Here is a 14120-nt window from a genome sequence, read left to right as displayed (position 1 = left end):
GATGACCAAAAGTATAACGGTTCAAAAAAGAATTAGATAGGTTCATGGAGGGTAGGTCCATCGATGGCTATTAGCCAAGATGGTCTGGAACACAACCCCATGTTTCAGGTGTCCCTATACCTCTCAGTCAGAAGCTGGGACTGGACAAGAGTGGATGGAACACTAGATAATTTCCTGGTTCTGTTCATTCTCTGCAGCATCTGGCACAGCTACTGTTGGAAGACAGGATACTGGGCTAGATGCATGATTGTTCTGACCCAGTATGGCCGTTCTTACATAGGCTATGGTACATCAGGTATCTCTTGAAAGAAGGGAGGCAAGGGACATGTTTGGATTATTTTTGTGATGTGCTTTCCTTAGTTACTTTTTCTTGGGGGGCTGAGGAAGACAGCCTAGAGGCAGGCCAGAGTAGGAAGAAGCCCAGGGAAGAATCAGACCTTAATCACTTGCTGCAAGGGTGAGGAAGAGATTGGGTTTCCCTACAGGCTAGCAAGGAAGGGCCATGGGAAGTCCCCAGACAAGGGTCATAAGTCTTGGAGGGCTTAGAGTTGGGCTAGAGCCCTGGCACAAGCCTGCCAGACTGTTATTTGACTGGAGGCTGACTTATCTCTACAGGTGAATGGTTAGTCAGTGAGGCTATGGAGAGGGAAAACCCAACAACACTGCACCCAGCCACAAGGCGGCACACTGGCTTGAGAGTCACTTTGGGTATGTCTACGCTTTGAGCTGGGGATGTAATTTCCAGAGACATACCCATACTAGCTCTGACTGAACTAGCGCAGTAATAATAGAGTGTAGCTATGGCGGCACAAGCAGCGGGCAGGGCTAGCCACCCTGAGTGCATACCTAGATACTCAGATGGGTATGTACTGGGGTGATTAGCCACTTATGCTTATCACACTGCCGCACTTACATTTTTGTTTTAGTGTGCTAGTGGGGGTCTATCTCCTCAAGCTGGGGATCACACACCCCCAGCTCAAAGTGTAAACCTACACTTTGTCACACACTCTCATACTGAGTGGTACCTAGGCTCTGATCCTGTAAAAAGTTATGCATGTGCTTACTTTACCCATCTGTGTTAATCCCACTGAATAATGTTAAGAGTATTTGTAAGCGTGTGCAGGTGTGAGACCTTACTTTGCAAGCAATTCCATTAACATAAATGTATTAACAAAAGGGGGGTGGAATTGGGCTCTATAGTGCAATCCCACAAACAGTTATGCATCTACTTAACATTATTACACACTGGGAATACTCACATAAAATAAAGCACACTATTTTTGTTCATGAGATATGGGACTAAAATAGCAGAATAGAACTTCAATGGATCTGGGAGGACTTTTCCTAGAATTATGATCTTTTAAAATAAATATTTCATTTTTATAATGTATGAATTACAATTAAACATTTTATTAAACTGGTTTATGGAAGTCACTGTACAAATGAATTGAAGTGCATTATCCCTTCAAAACCAGCTGGTGTTCTACCTTGAAAGGAACTTCGTTTTAACATCTTAAACAAATGCGTATTAAAACTGAATCTGTGGCTTTTTTCCACTCAGAAATATACTTTTTTGAAAACCTAGGCATGGATCCTGCAGTTAGTGGACCTCCATCCATGTGGAGCTCATTGCTGGATGAAGGCCCTTATTAGATAGCAATTTCACAGATTTATGTTGCTCAGCACAAAAACTTGCAAAGTCACAGGGTGGAAGTACTGCTCATGTATTGACAGACACACGTATTTGGAACTAAAGTTTATTTTCTTTAAATAAACTACTTGAAATTGAAATTTGAGTTTCCTCCTGGTGGTGGCCATCTTGCTGAGAACTGACAGTACTCCTGCTAGTCAGTGAAGCCTGGAGTCATCTGAAAGAGGGCAGATTAGCCTCAGATGATATGTAGCTAGAATGGAAGCAGGGGGATGCTATCCCAGAAAATGCAAATGATGTGTTTTAAATAAATTGGTATCCTCTAGTTCATTGTATTCAGGTTTTACAAAAGGACGTCTTGCCCATATTCTACAGGTAGGTACGTAATAGGATAAGTCTGGATCAAAGGCCAAAACGTTTGACGTGTGTCACAATGCTCTGTGCATGTGTTGCTCCTCTGGAGCTATAAGGACAGCAGGGGGATGTTGTCTTCCACTCTCCCCAGATCAAAAGGATTGAAAATAAGCAATAAGGCCTAGATTTTTTAAAACTATTTACGTGCTGCTATGCTCAGTGCTGCAACACCTACCTTATTTAGGAGCCTAAGTCTCATTTGCAAAAGGGATTTACACACTTAGGAAACTAAATCTCCTTAAGTCAATGAGATTTAGGCTCCAAAGTGCCTAAATCCCTTTTGCAAATGAGACAGTCTCCTAAAGCAGGCAAGTGTTGCAAGACAGCACAGAAATGCCTAAATACCTTTTAAAATCTGGGCTAAAGGTCCTACAATGAACTCTACATGGGCAGACTCTGCAACTACTTTGGCTTCAGAAAGCAAAGTGCAGTTCAGAACGTCTTCTCTGACATTTCTCCTGCTTAACCATATCTGCCATATCCTAGGGACAGAGCCCTCCTCAGTGCCAGGATTCCTCTCTATACTTGACTTTCTCTTCTCCTTTTTCCTGGTCTGCCAGAACTGAAATCAGTCTTCATGGTATGGGCTACGTTCTAATGTGACAAGCTCCATCTGTGTGGAGGGGGAGAGGACATGCTGGTAGTCGGGGTGGATGGGAGAGAATTAAAGTCAGTAGGTGAGTGTCAGACTGTAAGGAGTCCTTTTAGACTTGCCGCCCCGGGCCTTGGCATGGGTCTACATGTTCAACAGCAGGGAGAAGTGACTGAAGAGCAGAGGGGAAAGACAAGGCAAATGAAAGCAATTAAGGAGGAAAGGGACCTGAATCTGCTCCACACATACTCACCTAGTTATATTTTAATTGTACTTTTTCCTCAAGATGAGTGGGGAGAAGGACTGGGTCCCTGTTCTCCTAAATTATTTTTCCTCTTCCCCTCCTCCCACTGGTTGGTCCAAGTGTACAGTAGAAATATGGTGGACAGTCTGTTCTGTTCTAGCTGCCTCTGAGTCCAAGTGGCAGAGAACATAAGCCAGCATCAACTCAGAGCTTCAACATTGAATTTGTATTAACTCAAATAGACAGCCAGTAACTGCTGTTGTGATAAGAAACCACCATTAACATAGGGTCATGGATACTGCTTCAAAGATTAAGGCCTCAGCCTATGATTTTTTTTTAATGGATAACTGGTTTTTAAACCCCTCCAGTCCTTGTAGTTTAATTGCAATATAAATTCTCTGAATGCTTTTCCAGCCTGCAGGTTACCTGAAAATGCAGCAATGTATGTCTCCATCTTTGTGTGTGTGTGTGTGTGTGTGTGTGTGTGTGTATACCCCACTCACACTTACTTTTAGTTCTGTTTCAGTTTACATCCAGGGGAGAGTTAAGAGCATGTTCATCTGTTTCCTCTTCTGCAGATTGTCTTCAGTATTGTTAATTTCTAGGACTGAAAGCCAACCTTGTTTGAAAAATGAATCTGGTCCCATGTGATCAACATGTTTTGTGCCTACAGATTTTTTGGCTCCTCTTTGCTTTACAGTTGATGTAAACATCACCTATTTTTCTCTCATACAGGAAACAATTTAAATTCCTAGCAGCCATTCTAAGAGTGTAACCCTTTAAAGGGATGGTATCATCTTGAAATTCACATTTGTCTGAACATGTTGTACCTATTCTGGTGACAAATAACACCTACCGTTACTATAGAAGAAGTTTGTGAAAAATATTTTCTCTTTTATCCAGTTGATTCCTTTGTGCATTTGACAGCACTTCACACAGTCAAGCCCTAATTCTATAACGAGCTTTGGGTGGGTGACTCTGCAAAACCTCATTGACTTCAGTGGGGCTCTGTGCTGAAGCAGGGGGCTGACGGATGCAGGATCTGGGCTCCACTTGGCTCCAGTAGTGCCTAAACAGGCTGTACTATTTAAGGCAGTGGTCCCCAAACTTTTGGGGTTGCACCTCCCACGAGCTTCAATCAGGAACCGGGGCTGGCAGCGGGGCCAAAGTCAGGGTCACGGGCTCTGAGCAGGGCTGGGAGCTAGGGCCTGAATTGGGGCGGGGGCAGGGCTGCAGCTGTGGGGCCTAGGTCCATGAATGGGGCTGCAGGGCCTGGGCTGGGAGCCGTGGCTTGCCAGAAGCGGGCTATGGGCCCCAGCTAGGGGCGGGCCTGGCTCAGGGCCCTAGCTGGGAGCAGAGGCTGGGGCTGCAGCGAGGGGGCTGGGCAGGGCTGAGTGGTGCTTCCTCTCTGCCCTCTGAGGGTCTGATCCAGGCCCCGCCAAGGTTCCCCCACGCCCCACTAGGGGGGCAAGCCCCGCAGTTTGGACACCTCTCTGTTGTCAGAAAGGGGGATGGCTGTGGATCACTGGGTTTTCAACCTGGGGTCTGCAGCCGATGTCCAAGATTTCTAAAGGGGTCTGCGCCGTCCGTCAAAATATGGCAGGGGTCCGCCCATGAGAATAAAAAAGGGTTGAAAACCCCCGATGTGGATCGTCTGCGTTTTGACAACAGCAGGGGGTAGCACAGCCCAAAAACTCCCTCTGGAGCTTCCCCCAGACGCAATCACCCGGAAAGCCCCGCTCCCACCGAGGGTGCCCAGCCAGCCGCCGCCGCCTCGCTGCCCTGTTGCAGCCCGTTCCCAGACCGCCGGGCTCTGCCGCCCCGTTCATCACCCAGGCGCCCTGGCGGGCCGAGGGACGTGCCTGCCTGCCTGGGGCTCCTGGGTCGGAGACACGGGCCGGGCCGGGCGGCCCCGCTGACACCCCGCGCTGGGCTGGCTTGGCTCCGCGCGGGGCGGCCGGGGGCTGGTTTGCTTGTCCCGGGCTCAGCCCCGCACGCGGCCCGGCAGCTCGTCCCAGGCCCGGGGTTATAACGGGCCACGCGGTTCAGTCGGAGCCGCCGCCGCAGCCGGTCTGCGCCCCACAGCTCCAGCTCGCCGCGGGGCGTGTTTCCCACCCCTCCGGCCGCGCCTTTGCCCGGCCCGGCCACTGCAGCGTCTCCCGCGTCTCCCGCCCGCTCCCGGGGCTCGCCCCGCCCTAGGCGGTGAAGCGCCGGCCTGGCCGGGGGCCCTTTGGTCACGCCGCTGCCCAGAGTCACTGAGAAATGACGCGCGGCCCGGCCCGGCCGGCCGGGCTGGGGGGGTCCCGCTGAACAGGTGTGATGTCAAGTGCGATGCCGAGGCTACAGTGACTTAAGCCCCAGCCTCTTTTGGCGCAGACTCCGTAATCCTAGCGGTGCTTCCAGCTCTGGCGTTCAGAGCCGGGCATCTCATAATCAGGTCACATTTCACCGAGCAGCCACCATCCGTCTCTCCCCGAGCCGGGGGAGCAGCGAGGGAATTGCTTTGCGGGAGGTGGCGGAATAAGACCGAGAGCAGAGATGAGAGCCCCAGGCTGGTGTCTGGTGCCGCTGTTGCTGCTGGCCATCGCCTTGGCCGAAGGGGACAGCAAAGGGGGTAAAGACGGAGAACACCCCGGCAATTTTATGGAGGACGAGCAATGGCTGTCTTCCATTTCCCAGTACAGCGGCAAGATCAAACACTGGAACCGCTTCCGAGACGTGAGTCTACCGCCTAAACCCCTCTAGCATGAGGTCCACCCTGCAGGAGGGGAGGGGTCAGGGGAGGCTGCTGAGAACCAAAAATGACTTGATGTGCAAAGAGCTGCTGGTGACAGCATTGCAATCTCTGGCTACTCTAAATGGATCTGCACGTATAGGGAGTTATTATTATTATTATTATTTTATTTTATTATGGGGAAGAGATTTAAATACAACTGGACAGGCTTCGAAAAAGCAGGGAGCTGAGCAAATGCCAAGCGCAATTCGCCTGTGGAAAAATGAAATGACTTCCTCTGCAAACCTGTTTAATTTTGCATTGAGACAGGCAGGCAGCGGGGAGATGGCAGCCAGAACAGCGCGTGCACAGGCTAGGCAGCAGCCAGCAGCTGATTGTCTTAGATTGCACGGCGGCAGGGCGAGTTGGGCTGAAGGTGATCACTCCCCTTGCAAACGGTGGCCTTTAATTAGAGGGAAGAGGAGGCATTTGTTGCACAGAACACAGAACAGTTTTGCAGCAAGGGCAGCTTGCTGCATCGTTCGGCGAAAACAAAGCCGTTCACAAGAGCTCTAATGAGCTTGTAACGGTGCGTTTGGCAAGGTTATACGTGGCTCCGATTTGCTGCTGGGCTGTTGTTAATAAGCACCTTCATTCAGCGTCTAGACCTGTGCATTAAGAGCTAGGCAAGTGTGAATGTGTGAGTTTGAAAATACCGCAGACAAACGGTGGCGTTTTTATTGACATGTGTCCCCCTGCTCAGTTACTGCCTGTACATAAATTACACCCGAGCTATCTGATCCTAGCGGCTCTACGTTCTGCTGCTTCATCCTCATTACATTAGTGGAGCCACACTAATGGTTTCCGGATGGCAGGATCAGACAACAAAATGACAGACAAAATAATTTAAAAAGCGAGAGTAGAAAGAGAGAGAAAAGTAGGAGGGAGCCGAATGGAAATAATTATGGATGCAAAGAAAGCAGCAAAATCCAGGTGTCAAAACACAGACAAACATGGGAAATCGCTTTTTCTCTCTTGATGTTGATGGGTTTTTTTTTTTGTTTTTGTTTTTTTTTTTTTTTTTGTAATAAAGGTTTATAAAATGTGCTAAGCAATAGATTGGGGGTGGGTGGGAAAATAATGGCTTGAACTCCCCTTCATGCGTTTTTCATTCTTTAGGACTGGTGTTGATTTATCTTGTGTCAGCATAGGGTGGAGGCTGCAGGGAACTGAGAACCTGATCACAGCCACCAAAATGTGTTAAAGGAAGTTTCCAGAGGAGATAGCATAGGGGCAGCGTTACTGTGGAAGGAAAATGCATTAGACTTGAATAGCTCCTAGTTTTAGAGATTTGTTTAAATATACATCTGATGCTTTTATAGTCTGCCCTGGGTGATGTGTGGAACCTGGTCTGTAAAACCACTAACTGCTCATAAGTATACTGTATTTGTCAGCACAAAGTAGGCTGGGTCTCTTTCTCTCTTTTGCTTATAAACTTTTATTCTATCTTATTTTTTGCTAATGTTGATTAAGGTTAACTAAGAAGAGAGGACCACTGGACTGAAGAGGCTGGGATGGAACTGATGAGCTAGCTTCTTCTCAGGGGTCTGAACTGGATTGCAGTGTAAATTATTAATTGATCTAAAAGTCCCTTCTGGGTGCTTGGATCACAGAAGAGGGAGCCTCCTGCATACCCTTGCCAGTGCTTAGTAATTAGGGGGGAGGAGGCAGAATCAGAGGTTTCCTTTCACTTATGTTTATGCAGCACTCTGTTTATGAGCACCTGTAATCACAGGGGAAAATGCATGACTATTTTTCAACAGAGACATGACATCTTTTTCTGTGTTTAAAAAGCTCAGGGGCTATAAGAATGTCAGATCCTTAGCTGGGAGCAGTTATAGTTTTACTTAGTGGCTATTACATCAGGAGGAAAAGCATTTTGATTAAGTAATACAACTTAGAAAAGGGTTGATTTTTGCTCTCTTAACACCATATAAATATCACTTAGCTTTTTCTTTGTTCACAAAGGTCATTTCCCCCTCCTTCTGGAACATTTAGTATCAGAGACACTAAAGGATGGAGTTCCTCATTTCTGTCAGATTGACTCAGCCCAGACATATCATATTTGCAAAGGATTATGCACATTTGCAGCTCAACCTTTGAAGAAATAACACGTATTAAAGGGTTTGGGATCTGTACATACATATGCTCTCAGCTAATCAATAGGAATGGTGATTTATAGGGTTTCATGGTTATGATAGAGTGTATGTTTCATAAATGTAACCAGTCAAATTGTCTGTTACCTGTTTGACATAAAGACTGAGTGAGCCAAGCTTATATGTTAAGGTTTCCATTATGAATTTGTCTATTACGTATCATTATGTATTCTTACAAAATATTGGCTCTGAAAGTCCAGTTGATTGTCTTGCGTTATATTTTGAACCTTCTTGTTAAATAAGACCAAGTTGCTTATATACTGAACATATTAACTACCATCTGCTATCAATAGACTTGAACAACTAGGTACAATCCTGCATTCATGAATCATGTTCTTTGCACGGAGGTTGTGGTGGACTAGAAGACTGAATAGGTCTTTTCCATCTCTAATTTCTATGACTTTGTGAATAGAAACAGAGGGGAAATCGGCTAAACCCATGGCTAATGCTAATAGATGTTTGGTGACGACTTGATCCAGAAATAAATAGCCACAAATGTGTTTAGTAAAATTATTTTTTTAATGAAGGCAGGTGACTCAGTATCTGAATAATTTTCCTGATGGTTCTTCAAGCCCTGTACTGCAACATATATTGTTGAGTGCAATGAATTTGGTGGTCTCAGGGAATCTCTGCAAGGCAGAAGAACACTTCGAAGAGCTGTCATAACCAGTTTATCAGAGTTTACCTCTGGCTCTGAGGGATAAAGACAGGAGGTCCTGTGGGCCCCAGTTGAAGTTTTTGTCAGGTTTGTGCGATGCTAGCATTGCAGCCAGTGTAATTGAATATTGCTAACCTGTCCTACAAATAATTCAACACGTTCAGTTCAGGACACTGCAAATCCAGTAACCTTCACAATTATATGTAGTCAATAATAATAATAATAAGCAGCTGTATTTAGTTCCAGTATTTTAGTTAATATTATTTTATTACTGTCCAAGACAAGTTGGAGTTTTTACTGCCTCTTAATGATTATACTCATGAAGTAGTTATTGATCTGAGAATATCTTACGGCCTGAGGAATTCTGTAAGAGTGAAATAAATCAGGTATAGGTTATCACTGAAATGAGCATGGTGGATCTCATTCTAAATGCCAGTGGATGTTGTTCATGTTTAAGACCAATATATGGTATGGAATACTTGTCCATTTCTGCTCAAGACTGGAGCAGAGGAGGGTGTTGCAGATCAGGATTGAGATGCTTTGACAAAGTTATGTGAAGATCTGGGACTGGAATAGCAGGGGGCCTGGCAAATTAGGATTGTGGTGCATTGACAGAGTTATGTGGGAAGCTCACACACACATCTCACATGCTAGGTCTAGAAGATAAAGATATTGGCCCCACACTTTCATAAGCATCAAATTAGAACACTGATAAAATTCATGGGAAGAAGAATTAACCAGCTAGTTAGTTATATGTGATTCTGTCTGCTAAAGAATACTGCTCTGTATCTCTTATTGAAGGCTTGTAGATTTACTGGGTCTCCCATTTTAGTGGGTTTCTGCTGACAGGCTAAATAAGGAACTAACAGTCCTGGCCCTCCAGGCCTTAGGGCTGGGCATGCTGTGGATGTGTGAAAGTTTCCCTCCCATGGTAAAGCCAGTGCTCCTCTGTTCTGAGCTGCAACACTTCCTTCTTTTCCAGTCTCAGATCTCCCCTGAACAGAGAGACTCAGATACCCTGAAATGTCCATTTAGGACTAGAGTGACCATTTTACTTGTGGGTGACATGGTCTGAATTTGAACTCAGGGCTCCAAAGGTGAAAGGTAGCGAAAGCTTCCTGATGACCGAATTAGCTGTTAAATAACAGAGACTTAGAAGAAAATTACACGATCACTTGTGTGGATGTTTGTGGAATAATTTATTTTAAAAACTGAGTTAATGGACGAACCTTTCCCCTCTTGATATCTTGTTTCAAATCCCAGAGGGATTACAAGTAAAAGCAGGTGGGGTGAATTATCCTGGTCACCTGTGGGTATTTGTCTATATCACAAAGCTACATTACAGAGGTGGTCAGGCTGTATTCAGGAGACATACAGGACTGCAGCAGCTGGGCTATTGCAGATCAGAGGTGTGCAAAGGAAGCTTTAAGCAGTGTTTGTTCTTGCTGTGCTTGGATCTACAAGTGCTGTTAGTCTTTCATTTAAACATGAGCACCTAAATTAATCCAGAAATTCCCCTTATCAAAAAAGGACTCTGCGCCCATGAGAAGAGCTAGCAGTACGTAGAGCATCCCTTTCAAGCTGCAGTGGTGTGTATGTGATCATGAATATGTATGGCTCAGAGCTCTAAGTGAGTTGCTGGGGGTGAGCTGTAATTCCCTGTTAAATAAACAAATTAGTTTAATAGATAAAGGGGAGAGGATAAAAGGAAAGGGGTGTTTCCCTGCTAACTATTTCCCAGTAGAGACCTGATATGAATACATTCTGATGCAGGACTGGTAAATCACACTTGCAGTAACTTGTTAGCCTGAGTAAGGTTTTAGATGTTTACAGGAGTCTGGTTGACTGAAGTATAATCTATTGTGTATTGGCAGAGAAAGTAACGTGGGAAAAGGTGCCCATTTCAATTGGATGTCTTTGGGGTCCTCTGGGAAATCAGAAGTGCAAGTCTGGAGTGGCTTCGCAGCCCTTGATACATTAGGGCTCGGATGCACTGAGATGAAGTCTGAGTACGTCCTTTTCTTTGCTAAATCTGTTAACATGTCCAGCAAGAGTCTGTGCAGTATGGCCAATTCAGGGTTGTTGGGGAGGAGGATGACCCATTTTGGGAGCAATGATTGCAGGCCCCTGTCACCAGCACCATTTATTTGTGTTTCTATGTATACAGGGGAAAGAAAGCTAAATTGTTGACAGAGGAATGTGTGCACCTTTGCTGTGTGTGCATGTCTACATTTGTATGCTCTGGCACACTGGCAAACACGATTGTGCAGGAATGGATGCCTATGTATTAAATATGTGTGTCTGCATAACTGGGAGGGCAGGAGTTTTTGTTTGTGTGTCTGTGCATACATGTATATTTTTGCTCTTTAAAGTTTCTTAGGCAGGGTTGAAATCACATTCTACTATGTCCCAGGCCTAAATGAAGCTCTGAAACAATTAGGAATTTATTTCTGCTGAGAAATACTGTACACAATTAGCTATTTAAATGGCAGAGAAATTCTAACTAAGCTAACTGATATACTGTGCTCTTGTCATCTAATGTAGGAAGCAAACTAAAGAGGAGATGAGATACAGAATGAGGAAACACAAGTATTTGGCAGTGGAAAATCCATCCTACTGCGTTCCCTGCAGCATGGCTAGAACAAACTCAATTGTTCTTGCAGTTGTTTGGGAAATTGTTCCACTGTATTTGCTATCGTGCACTCTCCCTCTCTCTTCTCTTTCTGGGAGGCTGTGCTGATCCAGTCTGGTTCTCGAAGGCTATGCATCATCAGAAAGCCACACCTGCATGGAGCTGCCAAATGCTGAAATATTACTAATTATGACATGAGAATGAAGGCTATTGATTGAGATAAAAATACTGTGCTTTGTCAGACCAAGATGAATTCCATTTCACTGTCCAAGATCAGCATTTTCACTGCTTTGCCATTGTTCATTTCTCTTCTCCTTAGACTTAGCAAGAGGAACCTAGCCATCCACCCAGAATGCCATCTTTGGATTTTAAAGAGGTAGAATGCTTTACCAGTGGAGATTTTCACTGCACCAGGATACATGTTTTCTGTGCATGGGAATATCAGATAGGGAAGAAAAAATATCACTGTGCCATGGTTTTCTGATTTTAAACCTCTATTCCATTATGTTTTTCCTGTTGGAATTAAAAACCTACGTGATGCCCATATCGCTGCTGAACTGTGACCCTCTAGTGCAGGGTAGTGCCTCTGATGATGTCTAGTCTCCACTGGTGCAGTCTGTGGAACTTGTAAGATAAGCTAAACTGCACTGGATTGTCTCTCCACCTGCCCCTCCCCAATACTAAAAATAAAAAGTTATATAAAATGCAAAACATCTTAACACTTGCAAAATTAAGCCTTTATGAGTCAGAAAATTTTACAACTTAAGATATTTCTTGCAACATCATCCCATCCACACTCTCTGGGATAATTTTGTGGGAGAAACCTTAACTTGTGGGATTTTCTGACTTTGCAGCCACAATATCCTATTAACACTAATTATGTTGCTTTTATTATAATTATAGTAGACAGGAGAAGGACGTCTACATAGAAAACTGTTTAGTGATGTCTTTGGGCCAGATCCTCAGTTGATATCCTGTAAACCTGCACAGGCGCTGTCGGAGCCAATGGAGTTATGCCAACTCACAATTTGCAAGCATAAAAATGTCAGCACATAAAAGTGAGCTCAAGTGCGCCCCCATCTGGCCACATATCTATGTCCCCAATGGGAGACAATGGAAAAGATGACTGACTCTTCCTGAGGTACTTTTGGTGGAACTGTGATGTTAGTCAGCCTGGGGAAAGTCGTCAGTTGTCAATGGTGGCGTAAGGCACAGATGATAGCCCTTCTTGTTTGCATTTGTACTTGTTTAGATTGTGTCATTACCCTACTATCATGTGATCATTTTTTAACCAATCAAGATGTTGAATGAATAAATGACCCAGTTCTTAATACAAAGTATTATTATAAGATAGTCTTAATAATGTACATGATAAAATAACTAATGCTGCATAGAGGGTGCATAGCTAGAAGTCAGCTCAGCAGCAGCTGAAGATTTCTACAGCAGCTTTAACTTGACTGAATTGTGCATCTGGTATGTTTTATGGTATTTGTTTCATGACACAAAGAGTAATATATTAAGCCACACATCTCACTTGGACTAGCAGTGTAGCTGCCATGGGGTGGCTGTCTGAGGACATACTGAGGGTCTCAGATGGGATCACACTTGGAGTAGGTAGCCCATCCCACCACCCATGCCATGGCTACAGTGCTGTTTTTAGCATGCTAGCTGTGATCAAGCTCAAGCTGGAAGTTATTCCCCCACCAGTCTCAGTGTAGATGTATCTAGGGTATCAGGGAAATATAGAGCCATTCCCATCTAGGTCACTGGCCAGTATCCACGCCAGGTCTGTAGTGACTGAAAGTTACCAGCTGGTAGCTGCTTGGGAGGCTGTGTGAAATGAACTGGTGGCCTATGTCTAGTTCCCAGGGAAAGGTATAATGAATACCACCATAACTGACCCTAAAGGTATGTCTACACTGCAATAAAACTGCCTTGCTGGCCTGTGTCAGCTGACTTGGGTTCTTGGGGGCTCAGGCTACTATAAAACTGCAGTGTAGACATTTGGGTTGGGGCTAGAGCCAGTTTTATAAAATGTTTTTACCTTTATGAGTATAATTTACAAAAGCAAACCAATATCCCACTCATGGTGCCAATTGCCTCATCAGCACATTCCTGCCTAAAATGTGCAATTCTTCTGGGGAAGCAAAAAAAGCTTTTTGCTTTTTCCCTCTCTCTTCATTTTCCTCCCTGTGTCCTTACTCTGCTCTAGAGCAGCATCATGGTTTCCCAGCCAGTGACTTCCATCATATTCCACTCCCTAGTTAAGAAGTAACTAAATATTTAATAATTTGCTGGAACAAAGCCCTCTGAATGGCATAGAAAGCATTGTGTTAAGAATGGGCAGCAAGAAAGAGGGAGGATCAGAGTCCCTCAGCTCAGATCTGAGGAGAGACCTTTCCAGTTATGTGGGTAATTCATTTGTCTGTCCTTAGTTACCAAACCTGGGAAGCAGAACAGCAAAAGCAGAATTTGCACTCTATGGTCAAGCTCAAGGGGACCAAAGGGATCTGTACCCATATCATGTTTGCATGTGACCTGGTCACCTCTTGTGAGGAAAGCAAGACCTAAGAAGGGTTTGACCTGGTCAATACTTGGGTACATGGCCTCTGAGGATAGCCCAGGAAGTGATGTTGGGATCAGTAGGTGGCTTTTTCGTCTCAGTTATTGCTAAGTCACTAGCCGGGCATGGCATTAGATAGCACCATGCTTTTCCAAGTTCATGTCTTTGGGATGGCCCATAAAACTGCAGTCTTGGCCACTTTGGGGTCATTGGAGAACCAGCAGCCCGCTTTGTTGGAATAGGGAAGGTGTTAGTTCTGCTCTTCTGGCCAAAGTCTAATTTGGGTAGCTACATGGGACTTACCTAAACTCCCCCTTCAATGTTAATTGGTTCTGATATCCTTCCCTTCTCACCCTAAACTTTTGTATGGAATTGCTGTGCGTTGCTGACCTGTACCAAACTCTAAGCCAGAGGCAGCTGCATTTCAGAGGTGGCAT

At 45.0% G+C, this 14120-nt stretch overlaps 1 protein-coding gene across 1 annotated transcript in view; it reads left to right on the top strand.

Annotated features, from left to right (window-relative positions):
- The first annotated feature begins 4856 nt into the window (after positions 1-4856).
- The window catches only part of SPOCK2 (SPARC (osteonectin), cwcv and kazal like domains proteoglycan 2), a 56015-nt gene continuing 46751 nt past the window's right edge, over positions 4857-14120 (top strand). The window contains exon 1 of the mRNA XM_067552711.1: positions 4857-5619. Within this exon, the coding sequence (XP_067408812.1) occupies positions 5440-5619 (180 nt within the window). The 5' untranslated portion in view covers positions 4857-5439. The remainder of the gene's footprint in view (positions 5620-14120) is intronic.

Source organism: Emydura macquarii, unplaced genomic scaffold (assembly GCF_026122565.2).
Source record: "Emydura macquarii macquarii isolate MOO-44397 ecotype Brisbane River unplaced genomic scaffold, CSIRO-AGI_Emac_v2 contig_1390, whole genome shotgun sequence".
Taxonomy (NCBI): Eukaryota; Metazoa; Chordata; order Testudines; family Chelidae; genus Emydura; species Emydura macquarii.
This window is presented reverse-complemented; position numbering and strand designations above follow the sequence as displayed.